This window comes from Mytilus trossulus, unplaced genomic scaffold, assembly GCF_036588685.1.
Source record: "Mytilus trossulus isolate FHL-02 unplaced genomic scaffold, PNRI_Mtr1.1.1.hap1 h1tg000138l__unscaffolded, whole genome shotgun sequence".
NCBI lineage: Eukaryota > Metazoa > Mollusca > Bivalvia > Mytilida > Mytilidae > Mytilus > Mytilus trossulus.
The window spans coordinates 1,862,204-1,888,525 of record NW_026963302.1 but is presented as its reverse complement, the minus strand read 5'-3'; the positions used below and the strand labels follow the sequence as shown (position 1 = coordinate 1,888,525).

The following is a 26,322-nucleotide window of genomic DNA, read 5'->3' as shown; positions in this document are numbered from 1 at the left end:
TAAAATATCAATTGACAGGCTTAACTCAATTAAAAAGGCAAATTAATACACTATGAACGAATAAATTTGATTTGCGATATCTGAATGCAAATGCACAGTTAATAAAATATAAGGGACAAGCATCAGTATATATATCATAAATCAGTTTTCTGTACGTCGAAGAGATAAAAATTGATGAGTTAACGATACAGTTATAAAGGATAGTAATGACGTCGCAAACGTAAAATATATTTTTGTTGACATCAAAATGTTACCTTATGTGTAGAGAGGCATTTCGACCGGTTTAAAAAAAAGTATCTTGAAAACGAGAACATGTCTCCCCTTTTAATTACATTTGACTTGATTATGTTCATAGATTGTTCGGAAAATGTGTATAAAGAATTCACCAATGATTTTTGCTACATTAAATAGATTAGAGAGCCGTGGTGTAGTGGTTAGCGCATCGGACTACTAACACAAAGGTTCCTGGTTCGATTCCCGCTTGGGATGAAAATTTCAGGAACTCAATTTTCGGCTCTCCCTTGACACCATTTGCGAGTATGGTCTTGAGGAAACGATGATAGTCCGTCGGACGGGGACGATAAATGGCTGACCCGTGTTAAGAGAGAGCCATATCTCTTGCACGTTAAAGACACCCTTGTAGATTTCGAAAAAGAGTAGGCTAATGCCGCTACAAGGCAGCACTCGCACCCGCAAAGTGGAAAGGGATTAATATAAGTTGTAAAACTTGTTTCCCAATCCACTATAAATAAATATGTTTAAACTAAATAGATAGATACAGCGAAAAAAGCCGAACATCATCAAAATTTAATAAAACAAAATAAATGGTCCCAAAGAATTGTTTTCCAATTTCAAAAAAGATATTCCAAATGATATTTCAAAATTTCCGCTAGTGTCAATTTTTTTAAACAAAAAGTTGGTAACGTCTGGCCAAAGGTTAGAAAATCAAAAGAACAGATATTTAAGTACATGTTTAAACTGTCAGTCAATACAATAGTTTGTATGCTCATTTTCGTCCAAAAACACTGCGGAATCAAAACTGAATCGGTCGCCCTAAAACAACAACTAAACACTTTTTTTGGAATCACGCATCTGCATTTTAATTATAAGTAAGATATGTATGTATTATTTAGTTTGCAATGGTCTTTCAGTTCTCAGTTGAATTTGCCATACAAGTGTTTCGATTCAAACTTGACTATAAGTCCAGTGTAACTCACCAAATTACTAGCCAATAATTTATTTAAACTCACCGTTAAAAATATGACCAATTACACGCGTTGATACTAACAAATAGGAAAGTTAACGAAGATACAATGTTGCGCAGCCGCTCCTAAGTATTAGAATAAATTATTGAAAATATATTATTAATTTGCATCGTCAGTTTATTTTTTATCTATGAGTTTGAATGTCCTTCTGGTATCTTTTGCTTCTCTTGTACAGAATATACAATAAACTTGTGTGCCGAAACCATGCTTTAAATTTACTGCTTTTTGAGATGTAAAAATGTTATGTACGCGTACTTACAATCAACATTAATAGAAAAACTTTAAATAACATATCCCTTTTCAAAAATGAAACTTACGTTATGTAAAACAATATAGCCTTATATGAGAATTGTATATTGTATACAAAAAAATATACTAGTAGTATCAGGTATTTATTTAACAATTTATTATTTCCACATCTCCTTGTCCAATAAAAATGCTTGTTTTTCTTTCTTATTGTATATTGTATTTTTCCGTGTACTTAGTAACTATGAATTGGTTGATACAAAAGCAAAAATACAAAACAAGTCCCAAATTTCTTTATACTTTGAGATAAATCTTTAAAAAAATATTTTTGTTTCCATTTAATCAATTTATTGGATTCAATTATGGACAAAAACATTGTCATACAATATGGTCGGAAGTTATTTCATAAAAAATGGTGATATAGGGATAAAATTCCATATAATGTTTGTGAATTTGATGATATTGAATATAACACATTCGATACATATATCTTTATAGACTATATATGTATATGTTAAATAAAGGTAACAGTAATACACGGGTGTCCATATCGTCATCAATCGATTAAGCAAAACCAAATCAGGATTACAAACTGATACCGAGGGAAACACGTCAATATTTAAGGATACAACACAAACACTGAATTGCAACAAAAACAAACGCAAAAATGCATAGAAACGGTCTATTTGAACACAAGGGGAAATTAAATTATGTTGTATTAGAGGTTTAGTCTAAACATATTTGTTTTACAGTGGGTTGGACATCAAGTTATTGCAACGTATATTAATACCTTTCCACTTTGCAGGTGTTAGCGCTGCCTAGTAGCGACATTATCCTGCTTTTTTTTTTAAATCTACAAGGGTGTCGTTTACTCTAAACACGGGTCAGCCTTCCGACGAACTATCCTCGTTTTTAAAGACCATACTCGCAAATGGTGTCAAGATAGAGTCGAATATTGATTATTCAGTGTCTGAAATTTTCTCCCTGGAACGGTATAGGTATTATGTGTAGACTGTTTTTAGTGTATTTTGGCTTTGACAAGAGTCGTAAGATTTTACAATTACCAAAACTAAAAAAATGTAATCATATTATATATTTTTACAATCACTTGAGACTACCACAGTAGTAGTCGCCGCGAACATGGGATTTAAACTAGAAGTCAGCAAAGATCAACTTGTGACAATAGATAAATCCTTTTCAAGTGTTTCCCGTGTAGCGAATAATTTATCTTACTTTGATAGTTTCTTGAATGTAATCTTATTTAAGAAGATTATTTAAAGTTCTGGGAAATTTGAGCCACCCCTCATAACAATTAGAAGTTTCTTCACGGAAACATTCTTCAATTACATGCACGTAGTTAGCCGGTCAGCTGTGATATTCTATAAAAGGTTTTGACAAAATATGCATAATGACCACCACAGACTAGGAAGATTTATAAACTTTCCTTGAATAATTTTTTTTTATTATCAATATCCCATATGTGTATACAATAACTTATGTGGATGGATAAAGTACAATCACATATAGCACATTTACTTCACTAGGTAATAGACGTCAACCTGAAATAGCGATATGTAACTTAACTGGTCTGATAACACAAATTCATCACTAAGCCATATTCAGTTTCGGAGTCCAGTTTCACACATGACCATTGCGGGACACTCATTTACTGTTCAGACTCTTTGCTCTCAGTCAAGTTAGATATGTTCATGCATTTTTTAAATGAAAGTGGGTGTTATTATGATTATTTATGATAACAGTTTCAGACTAATCAGACTAAGCCATTCATAACAAGCGCGTTGCTTAATATTAATTTTAGCGAAACTTGCGTCTGGCGTTCTAAATTTTAATCCTGGTACTTTTAATAACTATTTAAACCACTGGGTCGATGCCACTGCTGATGGACGTTTCGTTCCCGAGGGTATCACCACCCCAGTAGTCAACATTTCAGTGTTGGCATAAATATCAATCATGTGGTCATTTTTATAAATATCCTGTTTACAAAACTTTGAACTTTTCGAAAAACTAAAGATTTTCTAATTCCAGGCATATATTAACTTAGCCGTATTTGGCACAACTTTTTGGAATTTTTTATCCTCAATGCTCTTCAACTTTGTACTTGTTTGGCTTATAAATATTTCGATTTGAGCGTCACTGATGAGTCTTATGTAGACGAAAAGCGCGTCTGACGTACTAAATTATAATCCTGGTACTTATGATAACTATACAATTAAACCAAGAATATTAAATGAAATTAGGATATCTATCTGTCAAATATCTATGCATGCTGATAGTAGACCAGTCTCTTTACTCTATAAAATGTTTGATATTTCAGCGTCTTTCTTTTTTATTTTTTTGAAAAAGGGGGGTTAAAGGTATTAACACAGTTTTATCTAATTCTTGAAGGAAAACGAGAAAATATTTCTTCTTTTCGCCTCTTATCTTCAACATTGTTCTTGTTTGGCTTTATACCTATTTAGAACTAATGAGTTTTATGTAGACGAAACGCGGGTCTGGCGTGTCAAAATATAATTCTGGCATCTTTGATAACTATTGACACCACTGGGTAGATGCCAGTGCTGGAGGACGTTTCTTCCCCGAGGGTATCGTCATCTTAGTAGTCAGCACTTCGGTGTTGACATGAATATTAATTGTATGGTAATTTTTATATATATCCTGTTGACAAATGTTTTAGTGATTCGAAATACTAAAGATTTTCATATCCCAGGGATAGATTACTTTGGACGTATAGCACGTCTTACGTATCAAATTATAAGGCGGTTACTTTTGATAACAATTATGTGTAAAATGAATTTGCTCGATGTGTGGTAAGGTTACAATTTTTCCAAAAAGATTTTGCTGGGATTTAATGGTTACCGAATAATTTTTTTTTTAGAACTTCGAAACCTATCCTTATAGAAATAAACGCCCGTCAACACATTTAGACACATGGCCAAAATAATTAATATATTCTGGTAACTTTTAATAACACGTACAGTTGTCTACGGATTCTTTCTTTTCAAAGACTGTATCGTATTGTTATCATATGAATCCACGTAAAATCGAAGTTGAATAAGCAAAGTTTTAAGTAAATTATATTGTTTTCTATACATGATGGATGAAACAGAACTATGAACAACAACAATACGTAAAGGAACAACAAGGTTGTTGAGGATTAAAAATTTAAACGTTTTCATACAGATCTCTTCACAATTACATGTGTGTTTTTACTTCCCGGTGATAACTCTGTTTAAAACAGAGAAATCATTCAACACTGCAACATTGTGCAATGAAAAATTAAAATTAGTTTTGATTAAGTTATTTTTTTTATTTTTTTTTATTTATTTTATTAAATTTCTTTTTGGGGGTGTTTGGGGTGTTATAGAAGAAACCGAGAAAAAAAAGGATTTATTGGTATGATCATATTGAAGTACAAATGTTTGTAACGCATTCGGAAAAAAGATTGTATCTATTACATTTAAAACGATAATAAGTAAAAGCCTAGATATGATTTTTTTTCTATTTCTTTTTTTCCCACATTTCTTTTGTCCTTTTCCAAAACCTTTAGCTCCAAACACACTGCAATCAAGAGCACTTGATACATATTTCATTTAAAAGGGGTATCATGACGAAATTGAGCTTTAAACTTTTAAAATCTTGAACAATTCATATTGTATTTACCTGACTAGGATTTCCACCTCCTCATCGGATACTGCATATTATATCTATATTCAGTTCATCTGGTGTTAAGAATGTTTTATTTCAGTCAATTGTTACACACACAAATGTTCACATTTTCCCCTGTTTCTCGATAGTTAAAGAGTAAAATGGTCGGTGAGACTTTACGACACAATTCTTTAAATTTCTCTTGAAACGAATGGGAAATAATTTCCTTAAGTCATCTCTAAAGAAAACAAAAGATGACATTTACTTCTCTCTATTTTTAAACCAACTTCCAAGAAGTCATTATAAATACATTCAAAACAAGGCATTTAAAAAAAGTAGATACAGGTAAGACATTTTATAGGCCAAACTTGTAAAGATGTCATATATCTTTCAATCAAGACAATTTTCGGTTTCATATCTGATTTACAAATATATTTATAAATGGGGGACATGAGGGTTCAGTTCAATAATAATACCTTTAATAATCGTAGTCTTATTTGAAAATGTGAACTTGTCAACATTATAAAAATGTTGAGTTTATACCTTTTTAAATGCTTTTATTGTCATTGATATATAACATTTGACTTCCGTCCAGCCAGGTAGGTTAGTATTGCAAACATTGTAAAACAATGATATTTGAACGTTTGAATCATAATTAGGAGTATAAATCATCCACGGGGAAAGATTGTTTCATACGATTGGTAATATATATTCAAATAAAGATACGAAAGAATTGGCTTTGTGGTATATTCTTTAAAATTCATAAACATTAATAACATCACACTTACTGAATAAATGAATAAATAAATAATACGTCATTGACATCTATATATTGAGTAGACCTCTAGATAAAAACTTCACGATAAAACAGCAATGTCAGCAATCCTCTGGTGGATCCGTTTATCTCCATCTAGATAGAGAAACGGGATTGGTCGAGTTTAAACATGATCAAACATATGTTTTGAGTATCTCCATGTTGATATAAATTTCCAGGTCTTGGGTCCCCTACATTTCCTTGTTTAAGGGTTGCCGAACTGTCAAAGTAAAATAAATTATTCACAACACGGGAAACACTTTGATCTTTGCTGACTTCTAGTTTGAATCCCATGTTCGCAACCCAAGATTACTTGCATAAACTGGTGAAATGTCAGTCATCTGTCTGAAAAATGTATGGACACCATCATGATTGAGTTGGCAATATTGGAATTTCTATGTTACAGTTGACCAAGAATATGTTCCGTTGGTCGTGGCCACCATCACGTCCTTCTTTTGTCAGTTTTAGCATCAAGCTATGGTTTTTTTTTACAGCTGTTTGACTTGGATTTATTTGTTTTGCTTTCAGTTACCATGTTAGATTTACTCATTTATATCTTTCGATACGATGGTGGCCACCATCACGTCCTTCTTTTCTTAGTTTTATATATGCGTCGGACGCGCGTTTCGTCTGCAAAAGACTCATCAGTGACTCTCGAATCAAAAAATGTTAAAGGAAAAATAAAGTACGAAGTTGAAGAGCATTGAGGACCAAAAATTACTAAAAGTTTGCAAAAAACAGCTAATGTAATCTATTCCTAAGGTATCGTATTTCAAAAAATCAAAGTTTTGTAAACAGTTAATTTATAACTATGATCATATCATTGACAATTTAAGTCAACACAGAGGTGTGGACTACTTGTCTGGTGATATCCTTGGGGATTAAAATCTCCATCAGCAGAAAATATTGTATAGTTGTTTAATCAAGGATTTGTATAGATTTGTAAAGTGAAAATATATGCAGCTGCTGTGAATAAGAATTCATTTTTTTACTGGAACTGGAGCAAATATTAAATAATATTTGTCGGGACGTGAAATCTATCCTTTTATAGTAGCTCCATCCTTGTCCAGTCGCAGATTGCTATTTTGAACACTTCGTCCATTTAATAAGACAAAACGGCCAGGAGACCATCGCCGCTCAAAATTCCAACAAATATATTGAAATTGCCTCTTGGTTTAACGGTTGGCTTACTTGAACTAAGGTAGCCATCATTGGTATGACTCACGTAGGAACATGTCTTTCATTTTGAAATTTTTGCCAAAATAATGGTTGAAATATTGATCAACCCTAAAAGACTTACTTTGTTTTTTGTCCTGTATTCATTATCGGATAAAAAATAATACTTGTGTGGTACCTGCATATTTATGACTTGAAACTATAATGTAATAATATCTGAGAATAAGGTAACGATATTTCTTCATGTGTAAAACTTACAAAGTGGTATGCCAATCATATAACCAACTATAAATATAAGGTCAACTTGAGTAAATTAGAAAATAACCTAATTACTACCTTAATGTGAATCAATCACACAAGAAAATAAATATAGATTCTAAAGAACAAATGCAGCCCCTTAAGTATCTAGGTGATTGATTGATTTCATAGTTACAAGAAAAGCAAAGAACATTTAAAACAAGGTCATGTTTATGGTTCCTAGTCAAACAGACCTGTATATATAACTATTATCTATAATTTATACACCAAATATGGTTGAGCAGCTAAAAAAACAAAAATCTTAATATGAAATCTGTTGAGGTTTTATTCTGTAAGAAGTTACGTTTTCCCCCTTGTTATTTATCATAAAATGCTATTCATTCAGCTATAAATGTATCCTGTTTGTGCAGTATATCATATCTATTTATTCAAAATTATCTGATTTGAGTTCTCCAAATATTCACAAAGGGAGATTATTCAATCTCAAGATACCACAAAAAAAAAGATAACACCATATAATGAAGGAAGAAATTTTATTATCAACAAAACTAGAAATAAATAATCTAGAAATAATCAGAAGACAAATCATAAACAAATATTTCTAAGAATCTATTTACAATTTTATTTTTAAATGACATGATCTTGAACATAAATAGCACATTAACTGACAAAAGAACTTTACAAGATAGTGACTGTCAATTTATACTCAAAGCACATACTAAGAGGAAAAATTGAGGGATTTTCTAGAATCTCTTATTTTAGAAATTCAATCAGCCTCAAGATGTTTTTTATATAGTGGTTGATTGATAAATGTTAAATGCTATTTTCAGTTCTATTGTGTTGGTCATTTGTTATTGCTGGAGGAAACCGGAGTTAATAGAGAGAACCACAAAGTTCAGTTAGAATACTGACAATGTGACTATAAAATTCAGGTCAAATGCATCTCCCATCTAATGGGTTTGAACTCACAACTCTATATTGATAGGATAGTGATACAGAATTTGAACTACTTAGAACACTCAGACACTGAGGCCTATGATATTCTGATATATACCTTTCCCAAATCTGTGACCTTTTGTATTTGACCTCTTGTACACGTTTGTGTTTGAGGAAAACAAATATTTTGTCTTTGTCTTGTCTTGATATAGACCCTTTCCCAAATCTGTGACCTTTCATATTTATGTATTTTTACAGTGAAATTATAACAACAAAAAATATTATCTTCTTCAAAGAAATATATAAATAAATTGCCTGCAATATCAGTGTTTATATTATTCATAACAAATTCAAACCTTTTCAAATTAACTAAACATATACATCATAAAATAAATAAGAGTATTTTTACAATAAATCTGATTATGAACAACAAAACCTTACAAAATTAAATTCTAAACCTTGATATTAAAACCTATATCATAAGAATTTAGAACAAGAAAACAATTTACATATTGATTGCTAACTAGAAAACTAAATCACTGTAAAAAAGATTCATCTGAAATGATAGCATATTTACCTATTACAAAACAACTAAAACGACTATTATGCAACAGATATAAAATAGTTATGCTTCAACTCTTGAACAGCAGTTATAATTTGTGCATGTGTTGTGGTTTTATTAAGGTTACTAGTAGGTTTTATAAACTGTGGATTCAATATCATTTATTGGATTTTAAGTTTTCTGGATTTCGTGGTTACCTGGGAACCATGAATTCCAATATCAAAGTAATACAAAATTTCTATAGGAATGTGTGGAGACTTTGGCAAAACCACAAATTAAAATATCAAAATTTGGTACCCATAAAAATGAATCAATTCATAGAATGAAGAGATGGTTTTAAGAGTGGAATGTGGTCCAGATAAGACCTGCCTTTTTTTTTAATCTTTTCAATTTTTATAATAAAATACATGTAATAATATCATTTATATCATAATCATTCTACCCTCAATTCTTCTCGGTACAATATTTACTGTATCAAATATTGCAAATATTCAAAGATTCCATTTCTAACACAAAAGATCTACTTGATCGTACTGTAAGGGTGATTGACAATCATAGTGGAATAAAATTATTATGCACATTTACTTTTCACTAATGCATATCTGTAAAATATTAGGTTATATACAAAATTGAGACAGATAAACATAAAATATCATTAGAAAGTTTTATAACTAGAATACACTTCAAAAGTCCTCAGATGTCTGCAGGATTGACTGTACAATTATAACCAGAACCTCATAGGAGGCATAGCTGATCTTTTTGGAATTTATTTTAAAAAGTTATCAACCTTCTGGTGCATTTACAGCTTGTCCTTTGAAAGAGATCTTATCTCAGAGCAATGACCACACTGGATGTTTTTTGCTACAAAGTGCAAATGTTCAATATTCAGTATTCTATAATGTGCATATGTGCTTTTTAAATTCATTATGTCTTAAAGTGCGTTTTAAATATCTTTAAAAAATGGCAAACAAAAATGATAAGTATTCCCTGAGTTTAAAAAAGAAAATGAGCTTTATAATTTCAACAAAACCATGGGATACAGGTTTGGAACTTATGAAAGAACTAGAATATGTTCATATGCATCATGCCCTATTTACACTATCACATTTATAAGTCAAAACTGTAATTTGGCATACATTTTAAAATATCTGCCTCATGATGAACATGTATGCTATGTTTCAAGTGGATGTCACCTAAAATTAAAATCTTAAACAGTATAGAAATAATGAATGAACAGACAGACAAATGTGTACACTAACTACAACTGTTACTTTGCATTAAATGGAATGTTAACTGCAACAGTAGATATTTATGACGGGAATGCAGATCATTTATCTCATAAAGCAGTTTTAATTGGTAGATTTATTTAATTATTGCGAAGAAGTGAATGATCAGCGAAAAAGCAATATCAGGTGTAAGGGAAATACATCTACAAAGTCATATATTGTTATATGCTACACGTCATGTGACCCTGCTGACTAAAATAGGGGTTACCAAAAAAAAATTGACTTGGGGAAAATTTATAAAACAAATATAAATACTATTTCAACAGTATAAATATAAAAGAAAATACACAAAAATCTTAAATCTAAAAAATAAAAAACACAATTTAAGTAACAATAAAGTGAGCAAAGATATAATATAATGTCATGATATTTATCACAGAAATTTGAACACAGTGTTGAATTCAAAAACAAATTAAAGCTATAAAACAATCATAGATTGGTTGATTCTATGGATTCTGTATGTTCTAACGATGGTGAAGGTATATCATCAGTTGGTGATTCTAATACCTGACTAGAATTGTTACTGCTGCTATCGCTACTCTGCATGGAGTTCACTTGTAGACGTATAGCATGGATTCTAAAATGGAGTCGGGATTCCAACAAATAGCTTTTGTAGTTTTTTCTGAAATTCAAAGAAAAATTGGTAAAAATTACAACCTTAGTTCTTGTTATGGTCTTACATTTATATATATTCCTATGTGTCATATTACTTAAATCAGGCTTGAAAATATACTATCATTTTGAAAAGATTAAAATTCAACATAATTCAGAAAAGTGAACATAGTATAAATCCTTATTTTTTAACTTATGAGTATTTTCATGACAATGTATGCTAATTGAAGAGCAAATTGTCATTTCCATTTCCATTTCCAAGATTTGAGCAAATGTAAACTACTGCCACCTTAAATAAATACAAACTTGAAAATCTAAACTATATAAAATTTAACTAAAGACCACGACTGAGAGGATAGGGCCATATAATTTAAATAATAGCAATGTGCAAATTTTAATACTCAATGCATACCAAATTATGCATGCATGCCATTGCCTTATCATTGGGGGTTCCACTTAAACTGATATTATCTTAAATTTTGAAAAAATTGTTGACACAGCCACTGCTGTCAACACTGTTGAAACTGCATACTTAAATTTGAGCCCACTACCTCTGAAGAGGGGAGAAAACAAAGTAATAATTTTTTTTGTGTCAGAAAGTTTATAAGAGGCATAAATTAATTCTAGATGGAGATACATTTAACTTAACAATAAATATAAAAACATACTTGGCTCTGTCTAGGAATTTTTTAACATCATCTAGTCTTTCCTCTAACAGAAACAACATGGCTAATTCTACTGTAGCATATGGTAATAGGAACGTATCTTGTTTTATCTTCTTTTCACTGTAAAAATTAGTACAATAAATAAAAATGTCATAAAAAAATATAATACATAATACATGACTAAGTAACATGTGTGTGAGCCAGCAATTACTACAGTTGCCATTGCACCAATCCTGATTTCATGCACCTTAGGTTCAAACTATAAGAAACAACATATAGCTAGTTCAATTTGAAAACAAAGATTAAAGACCCATTGGTGGCCTTAGGCCGTTGTCTGCTCTATGGTCGGGTTGTTGTCGCTTTAACACATTCCCCATTTCCTTTCTCAATTTTAATAAGCATGTAAACAAATTATTTCTTAGAAAAGAAAAACTCTAATCCAAACATAAGTCATATCCAAGTCAGTGTTTATATTTGCTTTATAACTTATGTGTACTTTGCCCCTTAAGAATCATGAATGAGGTTTGAATCGTTTGATGGTAGAATTTTAGTAGTCTATGTTGAATTTATCTAAAGTTTGTAGACTCCATACTGTTAACATTCTTGACTATTGTTCAAAACCACATACTTTTCTCTAACTTAATTCTCTGAATTATTGTGATAATCTTTGCAAGCAACGAATATAACGATCAAACTCCCTCCTCTTCACCCATGACACATTTATACAGAAATTATGTATATTGTGTCTTATAAAAAGAAGTTGTGTCTGCTCTGACTAAATCATAAATGATAATTGGCAGCATTTGTTTCATATTTTGTTTGGAGCTGTAAAAGCGACTGTCCATTCTTAACATTCAAACATTTTCATGAAGAACATACCTTGAAACTTCAAGAAGTTGACCAAGAACTTTCAAAATGCCACTAAATATCATACAATATCTTGGAAATAAAGACTCCTGGCAATTGTTTATTCACACTTTTTTCAATAGATGCAGCCAGTTACAACTGTGATCAATGGAAATCCTTATCTCAAGGATCTGAAATTCTGACTTAAATGTCATGGATGAAGAGGTGCAGGCCTCATTGCAACCCTTGATTAACAAAGATGTGTATCGGAATGCTGTCTAATTGAGTTACAGCCATAATCTCCAGTTATTCATAAATCACACTTTACACTACTCTGAATCAAAGAGGACCAGCCTTTGTCTATATTCCTAAATGCTCATAGTTTTGGAGAGAAATACCAAATGAACAATTGTGAAGAATTTGGTACAACATTTCTGGTAATGAAACAAAAATAAAAACTCCTAGAATATAAGCAAGCAAAAGGGTTTTTAATAAATTTTCCAGAAGAGATATTTACTCACTATGTAAGGATTTCTGTAAAACACTGCTCTGCTTGAAAATGACTTCCTTTGTGTTTCAAACATACTCCCTTCAACAATAAGGCTAAACAATAGTCATCAGCATAATATATTCTGTCATCTGTATAAAAAAAAAAGAAAAAATCATATACTCTAGAAGGGGTAAACAGATCCACCAGAGGATTGCTGACATTGTAACACCAAAGTGCAGACTACTAGACTTGTAATGTCCTTAGGGGGACCTCCATTAGCAGTGGCACCACAGTGATTATTTCTTGAACCAAAAGTCAACACAAAATAGAATATGTCTATAAGCCTAGTATTCTTGTAAAATTAGTTTTCAGAGGCAGATTTATAGGGTCTAGGGTGCCTGGGCCCCCTTCCACCTATGTGGGGTATATTCAAGGAATCACTAAAGAATGAATGGAACAAACCCCCACTCCCCTTTTACAAAAATTATGGATTCACCACTGATTTAATTGAAGAGCACCTACAGTTTTTGTAAAACAATGATAAAACAGGTTGAATATTTGGAAATGAAATGGAAATGGGGGAAAAAATGTGAATCATTGATTTACCATTATCTTATTTATCACAAGTACCAATTTAACCTATTATTTCATGTCAAGTCATCTGTACTTAAAAATAGGATGTTGACAATGATGCATTAAAATAATACAGCATAAAATGCCCTCCAAACACACTATATCAATATTAAATTTAAATGGGGTATAAAATTAAACTATAGTGAACATTATTTCCTCATAATATTTGTAAAGCTATAGACTATTAAAAATTCAACAGTCTTTTATAATGTCAGTCTAACATGCAAGTTTATCATAGTTTAAGAAAAATATTTACTGAACAAAAGATAATTGATTTATTTATAAATAATGCTTCCTTTTAGGTACTGTTAAGTGAAAATAAAGGACATAGCTATTAACCTGATTTTTTTTTTAATTCTCTAAAAGTTATCAGGAAGTTAAAATGAATGCATATGCTTCATTGCTAAGCAACATAAAATTAAATGTTGACACAGAGAAATGTTTAGCCGTTATCTAATGCAAATGTTAAAATGGCAACACCTGAACATGAAAGCATTCAAAGTCAATGAACCATGTCTGAAGGTGCAGAACTAAAAACCTCCATTTAAATGCTGATGCTGATAAAAATGTCAGTGATGTTTTATGTCATATTTGATAGATTTTTCATGTTGAAGTTTAAATTTGAGGGTCTTAAAGTCTTTCATTACCAAATCGGTTCAAATCTTGAACATAAAGTAATTGAATCGAATGAAATAGACACTTCAGCTTTTGAAAAATGTAAAAAAAACTTTCATCAGATGTACTTCAGACTATCTCTTCTCCTTTCTTCATCTGCATTAATTCATAAAAAAAAAAATTGCTACAGATTAAAAGAATATTTGAAACTGAAAAACGTTTCAATTTTATCTTTAGCAAAAATAATTAAGAAAGATAATTAGCTCCTTGAAATGATATAGATCAAAACATGTCCTTGATGCTAATCATTTATAAACATCAAGTGTCATTGGATACTCATCTTCATAAGCCCTGCCTACTTTATTAATTATCTCATTATAAACATCATTAAAATCATTAATCAGTTAAAAGTCCATTAGCTCTCATATATCTATAGTGCTTGCAGGAACAGAGATTTTATAATAGCACAATCAGATTTAAAACAGAAAAGTATTCAGAATATAATAGCTTAAAATCTAATTAAAAGCAGTATCAAGGATTATTTTTAGGAATATTTTTTCAATGTATTAAAAGTTTCAAAACTGAACTGAGTGACATACCCAAATGCCGAAAAATTGGATGTTGTCTTTAGATAAGCATTGAAACAGATATAACAGAACGAAATGGAAAATAATTTCACAGTTCCTGAGGACATACGTCTGATACATAATATATTAGGCACCAGCTTTTCAATTTTGGGATTTTTTGCCAATATTGTGACATTAATCGCTATTTTTCGGTTTCGCCTCTACAGAGACATTTACATAATTTTCATTATTAATCTTGCTGTAATCAACTGTTTGTCGAGTGGATTTTCTTTAACTTATATTGCATATCAATCATTCACGGTAGATTCAGCCATGCTGCACACAACTATAGTGTGTAGATTCACTGGTTATATTACTTATGCGTTACTCGGAACGGAAATTATTGCTATCATACAGATATCATTGAATCGGTACTTTCTCATAGTACACTTGGACCTATACAGGAAAATTTATACTTCAAATCAAAAAGTCATTGCAATGCTAGCAGGCTCCTGGTTTATCTATTTCATCTTGGCACTACTTCCGTGCACCGAAGTTTGGGGAAAATTACTCTACGATCCTACAAGATTCATCTGTCATCCATTTCTGGCACAAGACAGTTTCACCAAATTTTTCAACATTTTTTCTATCAGTATCTCGGTACCGCCTTTAGTGTACTGCTATATTGCAATTATATGGAAAGTTGTTTCAACAAGGAGGAAAGTAAGACCAAGAAGAGTGTCGACGGTACGACCATCAAAATCTCAGGTCACACCACCGACCAAAATGCCCGTAACAATCATAACAATTCTGACAGCCTTCATTCTACTATACGTTCCATTTTTTCTCGTTGAACTGATGGACCCTTCGGGACAAAAATTTGATCCAAAAATACCTGTAATTACAGTTTATGTTGCTTGGATACATCTTGTTTGTCATCCTATAATCTATGCAGTGTTAAACAAGCAGATACAAAAAGCTCTAGTGAAAATGTTCAGATGTGAAAAACAAACTAAACAAGCTACTGTGTTTCCAAGAAGATCACACACGATCAGTACTATTGCAACATGAATATTGGAGAAACATTTGGATCTTATAATTACTTTGACAGTTTTCACTAACATACTTTGTGTTAAACAGTTTTATTTTAGTTAATGTGTGGATTCCTTCAGTTTAGTGATCTAGGGTATCAATTTTTCTAGGACTGAGGAAAACTTGCCTTTTCATGGATATTTGATTTCATTGTTATGCTTAAGTCTGCTTACAACCAAATAGGAAAAATTCAATTTGTTGAAAATTTAAATTTGTGGTTCACCAGACATTCCCATGAAAACCAAGAAAAATTGATATCAGCAAATAAGATAATGAATCCACAGTACTATAAGAAACATGCCTTCTTTATAATTTATATGTATTTTTGTATTAACTATTTTTATGTCTAACTACACATATTGAAATCATTAGCGTACAACTTCAAAAGTAGGTGAATTCTTGATAGACTATGTCATATTCAATTCAAAATGGGGAAGTAAACTTTAGAGGTAATTAATCTAATCAAAAATAACAATCTAATCTTATTAGGTCACAAATCTGAAGTAGCAAACTGATTTGATATTTATATATTTCGTGGAAATAATTACCAGGTAATATGAAATCAGTTTTCTCATTTATATATTTCCTGGAAATATTTTATTATAAAATCAGTTTTATCAGTGAAATCACTAACTTATCCCATTTAATATTAAACCTATTAAATATCCCGTCCCTAGGATTTTCATGGCATTCCATCTATGCCATCGATTTTTCATGGAAAAAGGATGGAAACGATGTAAAATTTGATGAAATTCCATGAAATTCATGGCAAAACTTTTCCATGGCAAAAATTGCCATCGTTTTCATATTATGTATAAAAGAAATTCCATGGAAAGGATGAAAATCTATGGCAATCGATGGCAAAGTTTGGACTTTAACTTTTTGGGGGGATGGAAACGATGGCAAACTTGGACTTTGAAATTTTTAAGGAAGGCAAACGATGGAAAAGCAATACTTAGAAATTTTCTAAGATGAAAACGAAGGCAGAATTGGACTTAGAATATTTTGATGATTTGAAACATTAAAAGTTACTGAAACATTATCAATACTACTGTATGAGAATATTAGGAGGATTCCGCTTAAAAATAGCTGGCCCCGAGATGGAAACCATCTAAAAATAAAGTTCCTTTAATTTTTTTTCAAATGAAAAATATATCAATACTGATGAGAGTGTGCGTGATAATTATTTGTGCCATAAAGCCAGTATTTGTACCACCCTGAAATCCAACATATATTTGAAGAGTCTTAAAGATTGCATATTAAATTCAATTAAATATAAAATGTGATAGCATTGTTAGGTAATTTATAACTTTATTTTATGTGTTGCTATTTATATACATTTAAACAAATAAAAAGTGACCAGAATATTATATACTTATTTCACTAATAGTAATTAAGACAATAAGTTATTTTTTCATTTTCCAACATAGGAGATGCAGGTTAAATTAATTTATTTTCAAGTACAATTATAATTATTAAGTGTATCTCTTTTTAATTAAGTAATAATCATGATACAGTGTGGATAATACACAAATATTATTTCCATGCAGTCTCTTCCTTAACAATTAGTGATAGAAATGTTATGTAGTTTCCCCATCTGGTTTCATTTGCTTCTGTGAAATGGACAGGAAATGATATGTACACATTCATTGACAAGAGTTGGGGCCCAAAGAAGGAGACCATATGGCTTTGTACATTTCTCTTAAATTTCTACAGTCCAAAATATAAAAATAATAGATAAAAATTGGTGAATATTTTTTATTTATTATTATATATATCTAATATTTAAGATTTAGGTAATTAATAGTATATTTAGGGAAACATTTCAAGGAATCAAACAACTCCTCAAACAACCCCAACACTGGTCAGATTCAAAATTTGAACTTGCAGACATTACAAGAAAAGATGTCTTATTTATCTTGACCAAAATATGAATTTTACCATGGATGTAGAGTTGTGGCCTAAAAAGAGCCAAAGTATTCTATTAACATTAAAAAGTGCAGATGTATTATTCTGATGACATATGACTTATAATAATTGGATTTGTGAAGATTGATGTTTTCATATATTTGAATGAAATCTTCTGGTAAGTACAAATTATGAATAAGTATTTCAACCTTTTTGAATATTATGAAACTTTTATTTCCTTCAAATAAATTGTGACATAAGTAACATGTAGGATCAAGAGAATAACTATAATAGACCATGCAATTTTTGCATAATTACATCATGTACATAATTACTGTGGTATTATGACAAGACTTATATCTTTAAGACAATTTTATAGAATATTATTCGATAGTAGTTTTGGCAAAATTAGAGATCTGTAGTATGACTTTAATAATTATATACATGATATATATAGACATCTATTCGGAAAAATCAAAAAGTATTATCTTTTAAAATTAGTACATATGTTCTGAACTATCATGATTATGGATCAAATTTAAGATTTTAAAAATGGCAAGACATACATGTAAATATGGGCCTATGATATTAAAGTGAAATAAAAGACCAATACTAATCACAGTAAAGAATAACCTATACACTGCATACAGAATATGCAATAATTATTTTGTTTAATTGTAATATTTCTTATATTTTAATTGTAATATGTTTTATATTTCAGAACTGCATGGTGAAACAAAAGACAATTGTTTTGTGATAGGACTGAAGAATGGACACATTCAATCAGACTTGGAGTAAGTAGTTTTATATGAAAGAAATTCTTATGAATGCTTTTTAAGTATTTTTTGCACATATTGGACTTTCAAAACATTTTGGAAAAAAATAAAAAGTTGTAAAACCATCTGTTATATTCATTTTTATATAAACATGATATACATATTTGAAAATTTGGGGTTACAGCCCACAGGTCTTATTTTATTGAAAAAATCCCCAAAACAGGTCATTATAATTATCTGCCCTTTATTTTACAAGGATTCTTTTCTAAACATATAATTACTCTTTAAAACATGCTTAACATCTTATTTTTCATAGTTTAATTTTATAATTTCAAGTTTTAGATGTTTCTGTTGTATATTGAACAGTCAGAGCTCAGACATAAATAAGTCTGAATCTGCTTTTGACTCATAGAGGTCTAAATTTGTAAGTTTTAGGATTTGTCTCCCTTTAATGTAGGACATAATACGACTTGAATAAGTCCAATTTCGTTAATCAAGATATAATTGACCAGAATCAAAAAGTTGCAAATATCGACTCCTACAAGTCGATGGGTGATCAAAATTGGTTAACTTCAAGACCCACGCATACTTATAAGGAGGTCATGCATCTAAATCAACTAATGACAACATTAAAAGCCAATGCTTTGTCTTCTAAAGAAAAATATGAATGAGAGTCTAAAAAATCGGAGATAATGTTAATTAACCTTACAATGCAACCACCTGGAATCACACTTAATGAGGTAAAACATCTGTGTTTAGTAAGGATGTTCAATTAGATAATTAGTTATAGATAGCTCAAGTCCTTGTGAACTCTCATACAGGTTTTTGCTGTCATAGGTGGTGTAGTTTGGCCACAAAGTAACATTAAGTATTTTCACCAACATAAATAGACCTAAACAAGTCTGTCATTTTCCGACTTAGATAAGTCTAAAATTGAAACTAAATTTTTATAATAAATACATGTTTCGACTTATTTAAGTCAAAAACAAAAATCGACTTGTTTATGTCTGAGCTCTGACTGTTGAATGATATATGGTAAAAATGGTAAATTCAATATAAAAAAGAAGATGTGGCATGATTGCCAATGAGACAACTATCAAATCAAAATGACACAGACATTAACAACTATAGTTCACCATACAGCCTTCAACAATGAGAAAAGCCCATCAAGTCAATATGTCAAAACGAAGGAAAACCCCACCTACTTGTTTTATTTCACTAGTATATATATGATATTTTTCAGAATAGATATTAATATATATGGTAACTTTTTTTTAGGCATCATACGAAAGAAATGGAAAGTTGTCCACTAGGTCATCAATCATCTGCCGAAGCCAAGAAAGGAACACAATACAAGATAGACGTCAGATAGCAATAATGAACTTTGAACATTTCCAAAATGTTTAACTTAAATTTACATTAAAACATAGTCTAATTTTAATAGTTTTTATTTTTTTTATCTATTTTGCTAGCAATATATGGCAATGAAACTTTAATGGTGAAGCTTTATTTTGAAAGTAATGAGGTTAATTCAATCTGATGAGAACTCCTGCAGATATTTACTTTCCCAGTGTCCTATTTTGAAAAGGACAAAGGACAAGAATATGTTATTAAACTATACAGAACTATACATGGTAATATTGCAGGTCTGCATGTCCATTTGTGAGTGAATACCAGGGAAATGCCATGGATGCCATACTTTCCATGGCAATCTGTAATTGTTGCCATCATTTTCATGGCAACCTGCCATAAATGCCATACTTTTCATAGAGGCCATGTCAACCTGCCATTGATGCCACACTTTCCATGGAAATCATGGCAATTTGCCATCGATGCCATGATTTCCATCCTTTTATGATTTCATGGCAACGATGGAAATACTGAGTATACAATCTCTGTCACTCTTTTTTTCTATGCCATGGATTTCATGAAATCCATGAAAAAGCTCGTTTCAATACTCCATCCTTTTCATGGCAACAATTTTGCCATGGAAATTCCATGGAATGCCATGAAAATCCTAGGGACGGGATGCAAGGAACAGGGAAGAAATCACTGCCTATCATTCAACAATCAGACTAACCATGCATTATGATCAGATTTAAAACATAAACTCATAGAAATCATTAAAATATTGTTTCAGAACAATGCCAAAAAATGTGGTTTTTTTTCTTGAAAATTAGGGGGGAAATCATTAAACATTGTGTTTCATTAGTATAGGTCATTGAAAAATAATTAGTTCATTTTTGTCTAAATTATTGTTCTGTGTGTAATTGGGGAAAATAGTTTGCCCCAACAACAAACTAGAGGCTCCAAAGAGCCTGTGTCACACACCTTAGTTTATGTGCATATTTAACTAAGGACACAGATGATTCATGACAAAATTGTGTTTTGATGATGGTGATGTGTTTTTAGATCTTACTGAACATTCTTGCTAGTTACAATTTTCTCTGTCTATAATAAACTTGGCCCTAAAGCTACCACCCAAAATATTTGGTAAAAATTTACAAAATTTTACCAAAAATTATGATAATTATTTAAAATTGATTATAAAGAGTAATAACTCCTTTAGGGGACTTATATTTAGATCTCACTTTGTTGAACATTATTGTTGTTTACAGTTTATCTGTATCTAATATGAGGCAGGCATTACCCAGCCACTTCCACTTGTATTTTTTGTCCATCTGATGTGTTAAGCCTTTTCAACTGATTTTTTTAGTTCGTTCTTATGTTGTACTGTTATACCACTGTCCCAGGTTAGGGGAGGGTTGGGATCCCGCTCACATGTTTAACCCCGCCACATTATTTATGTATGTGCCTGTCCCAAGTCAGGAGCCTGTTATTCAGTGGTTGTCGTTTGTTTATGTGTTACATATTTGTTTTCGTTCATTTTTTTACATAAATAAGGCCATAAGTTTTCTCGTTTGAATTGTTTTACATTGTCTTATCGGGGCCTTTTATAGCTGACTATGCGGTATGGGCTTTGCTCATTGTTGAAGGCCATACGGTGATCTATAGTTGTTAATGTTTGTGTCATTTTGGTCTTTTGTGGATAGTTGTCTCATTGGCAATCATACCACATCTTCTTTTTTATATTAGCTGTGAAAGGGGACGAAGTCTGTATGATTTTTTTTTTTAATTCAAACATAGAGTGGGGTGCTCATTTTTGCCATATCTTTCCATGTTTTCTACAGTTTATGTGCAGGTCTATATGTTTTTGAAGTATACTGATATTTCTATATGAAGATAACTTCAAATGCAAAACATTCCTAAGCTTGAATACATACATGTTGGTTTGAAAATAATCATCTGTAAAGTTAGATTAAAGGGTGTTTGAAAGTTCCTGATGTTTTGTCAATGAGGGACACATATTCGTCGTTTTTACATATCTATTTAAAACGCAATAACTTCTGCTTTATATAATATTTATCAAATAAATTTCATTTTAGATGAACAGCAGCCATTAATGTAAAAAACGTAAATTTAGGCCAATCAGTCAAAAAATTACTTAGAAAAAATTCTTTGAAAATCCTGTTTTTCATTCAGGAAATTGACCGAAAATAGTTGTCCATTTTTCGGCTCTTTTTCAGTTAGTGCCATAATTTTGTGTAACTTTAAAAAATAATCATATTTTTTATAAAATCATAATTTATCGGCATATTTCTTCCATTTCAGCCATCCTTTGGAGTTTTTACACCCAAAAATCATAAAACGGGGAAATTGTGTCCCCACTCCCTGGCGAATAAGAGACCCCCACTCTACAGGTATCTTAATATCAAAATGGAAATACCGTAACGTTTGTTAAGAATTTAAGTTGTGATGTTATTAAAGTTATGACGTCATATGCAATGTAAACAAAGAAACGCTATCATTAGGTAACGTTTTTTCATATCAAGGAATTATTTAAAATGACAGGTTGTCGGATTCATCTGAAAATTTCAGGGAAGATAGATCTTGACTTGATAAACAAATAAACCCCCATGTTAAATTTGCTCTAAATGCTTTGGTTTCAGAGTTATAAGCCAAAATCTACACTTAACCCCTATGTTCTATTTTTAGCCATGGCGGCCATCTTGGTTGGTTGGCCGGACACATTTTTCAAACTAGATTCCCGAATGATGATTGAGCTAAAAATTAACTGTTACCTCCTCCACAAAGGATGAATGGTCCAAGACTTATGGTAAACAAAATATAAATGTTTGTCTCAAATTTTTTCCCACCATTTAGATCAAAGCATTGCACTAAACATGCTCCATTGAGTCATTTGAGAACATTCCCTCATTGACTTCAATATTTATCTTCTCTTGAGAATTTATGTTTTAACATTTATGAAAAATAAAAAAACATTGAAAATTTTATCTGGAGTGGATAAATACTGTGATCAGAGTGTGAAGAAGCTATATTTATCATATAAAATTTCACACGTACCAGGAACTGATGATATAACTTTAACATATTTATCATCTACTTACGATCCGAGTAGACTAAGTCCTTGTTCAAGAAGTTTTCCTCAAATACGTAATATCTACACACAACATCCTTGTTTTTCTAAGTGTTTGTTACTACTGCAACTTATCAAATTAACCGACTTCCTAATATATATATGTATTTTGTACAAAAAAATCTCAAAGGTACCAGGCTCATACCTTTGTATGCCAAACATGTGTTTCATCTTCAAAAATACTCTTCAATGCACTCATATCAAAAGGTTAAAGGCAAAATAAATGATGAAGTGTAAGAAATCATGTCATATTTTCATAAGTTCAGAGTAAGATTTGAAATAATCATCATCTTAACAGCAGGGTATACACCATTCTGGAGCCGGTTGTTCATCACTTGGTTACATTTAATCCTCTGTTAAATATAACCCAGGGTTAAATCATTTAACCGATGGTTGCATAACCAAGGGTTAAAATTCTGTTGTTCAACATGATTTTAACCCTTGGTTATGTAACAGTCGGTTAAAAAAAAAATAACCAAGGGTTAAATTTTAACTGAGGATTTATGTTCCCACAATGCATTATTCCTATGTATTATTTCCTGGCAGCAAGAAATCAATATGGCAGAATCAGTCACCTCAGACAAAAAAGGCTTAGAAAAAATTTATTTCAGCAAAGATGAAGATTTGAAAGTTCAACATTTAGTCGAGAAAATATTATCTTATTTTAAATTCCAAACAAACCAACACAAAAACAACAAACAAAAAAGCCGAAATTTGGCAAATTATTGCAGACCAGTGCCACTATCCGTTGGCTAGTTTTCAATTGCTCAAAAGCAAAATTGATGTATTGGTTTTAAAACAGCTTCTTTTTACTCATCCCAAGTCTCGGTTCCCAAGTAAATAATCATAAACATGACAAAGCACAAATAAAGAATAAACATAATATATTACGATTTAATTAAGATTTTAGCTGCGAGTGTTTCACAAAAGTGTTCCTAACCATATTTATTTAATGTAAACAGAGTATACTGAATACACTATAAATTTAGGATAGACTGTAGTGTTGCTATATATTATACTTTGAAAGACAATATCATCTGCTATCTTTCATTATTTGATCGTAACCTGTAACGTAAACTTATAAAGAAGAAAGGGGTGCTCTCTAACACGACCGCGTTTATGTCTAAAAATAGAAACAATAAACCCGGAAGAAAATTATCATCACAGATTAAGTTCAGCTGAGCAGCATTAAATTGTATGTTGATCATCATTCATTTTTAGGGTATTGTGAATAGATTTATCATGATAAATTGATGTACATATCTTTATTTGCTTGATGTTCATTTTCAGGGAAGGGAAATTGTAATTCTTTTATTTTCAGTTTTGTTTTGGCGTGGAAAAATGAGGGGGGATTATTATGAATAACCATTTTTTTTTTGGTGGGGGCTTTGGATGAAAAAAATGTTTGTTTCACCCTCAGCTTCCACTACATGTATATGTAATGCTAAAATTGAAAGAAAAAAAATTTACCCCCCCCCCCCCCCCCCCCCGAAAATCAAATGGTTGCTGCCTTAAGAAAAAAGCTTGGTCTGTTTTGAATATTGTTCAAGAATATTAAAATCATTTAAAAAAACGACATTCATTGAAAGTAATCATAATTGTTTTTGTGACGCCTTCTTTCAAGACGACATAACTATTTAGACTAATTGTATTGTAAAACATGGGACTACTGGAAAGAAAAAGTTAATTCATAGTTGGACGTGATGCTGGCACACATAATTAAATGTATTATATATATGTGGTTAGGTTCTTGATAATATGCATGAGTACTATGACAACAGGGAAACTCATTCGTTTGGTTATTAACTGTCTATATATATATGAGGATTTAAGACAAAATAGATATTGTGAAATAAATTCTAATATTCTTCTCAGGAACACAATGTTCAAGTTCTCCGAGCTAAATTTTGACAATTTAATAACTGATCTTCCTTAATGACTGAAATTGTCTGAATCTTGTTTCATCTGTCGTTAATAGCTGGAACCACAAGTATTTGGGGGATTTTTTTTAAAATACACGGTTACAATGTAGATTTGGCAGATTTTTTATAAGAACCCCGGTATTTCAATTTTTTATGAATCCAATGAAGTTTAATTTGGGATCCATCCGTCCTCAATGTACACCGGCGCTTTAAAAACGCATTTAAATACATGTATATACAGTTTAGAATATTTAAAAATAAAAAGAATCCACGACTCTGTTGAAATTAGTCAAGAAATGAGAAATTTATACAAAGTATAGGTAACTGTACATGTCCCGTTTTGGTCTGTTTATTATTCCTCATGGTAAGGGCCATAATCCCCAAAATCAAGGCCCCTTATCCATCATGTTCATACAAAAAATAAAAGAGACAAGGGAATGATTGCCAAAGAGACAACTGTAAACCTAAGTAAAAATTAAGCGGATGTTAGCAATTATAGGCCAATATAAAACACTTTTATGTAAGAAATCCTGTTTCTTATTGCGTGCTTGCCAAAATTTTAGCAATTTTATATCTGAAAAATATTTTCGGTCAAAAGTAACAGGAACTTCTCTTAACCTTTTTCAAGTTTCATTTTAATCTTTCTACGACTTTATATTCTGTGCTTTAAAATAATTATGTATCAACGTCATGGCGAGAAGGTTTACGTTAAATCCAATGCCTCATGCAGACGAATGTCACTATATCAGCTGCACGTTAAAGAATCACTGAATAATCTCAGTCCTTGTGGTCTGAAAGATTGTAAGCCTGTTCCAAGGCAAGATTCCTACCTAATTCAACAAAGCCTCCTTTAAAAGAAACAGTTTATGTTTGGGCTTACAATTATTAAAGACTTGGAATATTTTGCTTTTGTCCTAAATATGCATGAAATACTCCAATTACATGTGTATTCAACAGGAATCCTTCTTTTGCAATTGTGTTTTCGGCGTAAAGTATTTATGACAAGCAGGATGTCTGTTAAACAAAACTTCTAGATGCATGATCTGTTATTGTCTCGCCTTGGCAGGGTCAAAAAGTGAGACACAGTTGTGCTGTTCCGGGCGTCGGCGTCAACTTCTCATTTAATATTTCGTGGCATTTTATAGCTGACTATGTGGTATGGACTTTGTTCATTGTTGAAGAACGTATGGTGACATATAACTGTAATTTATGTGTCATTTGGTGTCTTGTGGAGAGTTGTATACCTCATCTTCTTTTTATATTTACTTATCAATACTAGTTTATTATGGGAAATATTCATTGGCTTCCTTTCATCCAACTAAAAGTGAATTTTAGCTATAAGTTAAAAACAAAAAGGTGTCAGGACTTCTGCTTTAATAGGGATGATATACAAGAGCAATAGCGAAATTGATATTAGTTGGATCTGCTACTACTACATGTATCTACAAACCCTGTATTTGGCATAAAAAAAAACGTGCTAAAATTAAGAT

General features: G+C 31.1%; 2 protein-coding genes and 1 long non-coding RNA gene across 3 annotated transcripts in view; 2 read left to right on the top strand and 1 right to left on the bottom strand.

The window, feature by feature from the left end:
* Positions 1-7,941: 7,941 nt before the first annotated feature.
* The window catches only part of LOC134700406 (tetratricopeptide repeat protein 39B-like), a 56,171-nt gene continuing 37,790 nt past the window's right edge, over positions 7,942-26,322 (bottom strand). The window contains exons 16-18 of the mRNA XM_063561805.1: positions 12,854-12,971; positions 11,490-11,606; positions 7,942-10,831 (exon numbers count right to left, since the gene is read on the bottom strand). Of these exons, the coding sequence (XP_063417875.1) occupies positions 10,639-10,831; positions 11,490-11,606; positions 12,854-12,971 (428 nt within the window). The 3' untranslated portion in view covers positions 7,942-10,638. The remainder of the gene's footprint in view (positions 10,832-11,489; positions 11,607-12,853; positions 12,972-26,322) is intronic.
* On the top strand, positions 14,505-16,377 carry LOC134700407 (melatonin receptor type 1B-B-like). The gene has a single exon (XM_063561806.1). It carries the CDS (start codon positions 14,733-14,735, stop codon positions 15,705-15,707), a length of 975 nt encoding a protein of 324 aa, XP_063417876.1. The 5' UTR covers positions 14,505-14,732; the 3' UTR covers positions 15,708-16,377.
* Positions 17,977-19,853, top strand: LOC134700408 (uncharacterized). The gene is made up of 2 exons (XR_010103868.1): positions 17,977-18,430; positions 19,691-19,853. It is a non-coding gene; the product is annotated as an uncharacterized LOC134700408 (long non-coding RNA).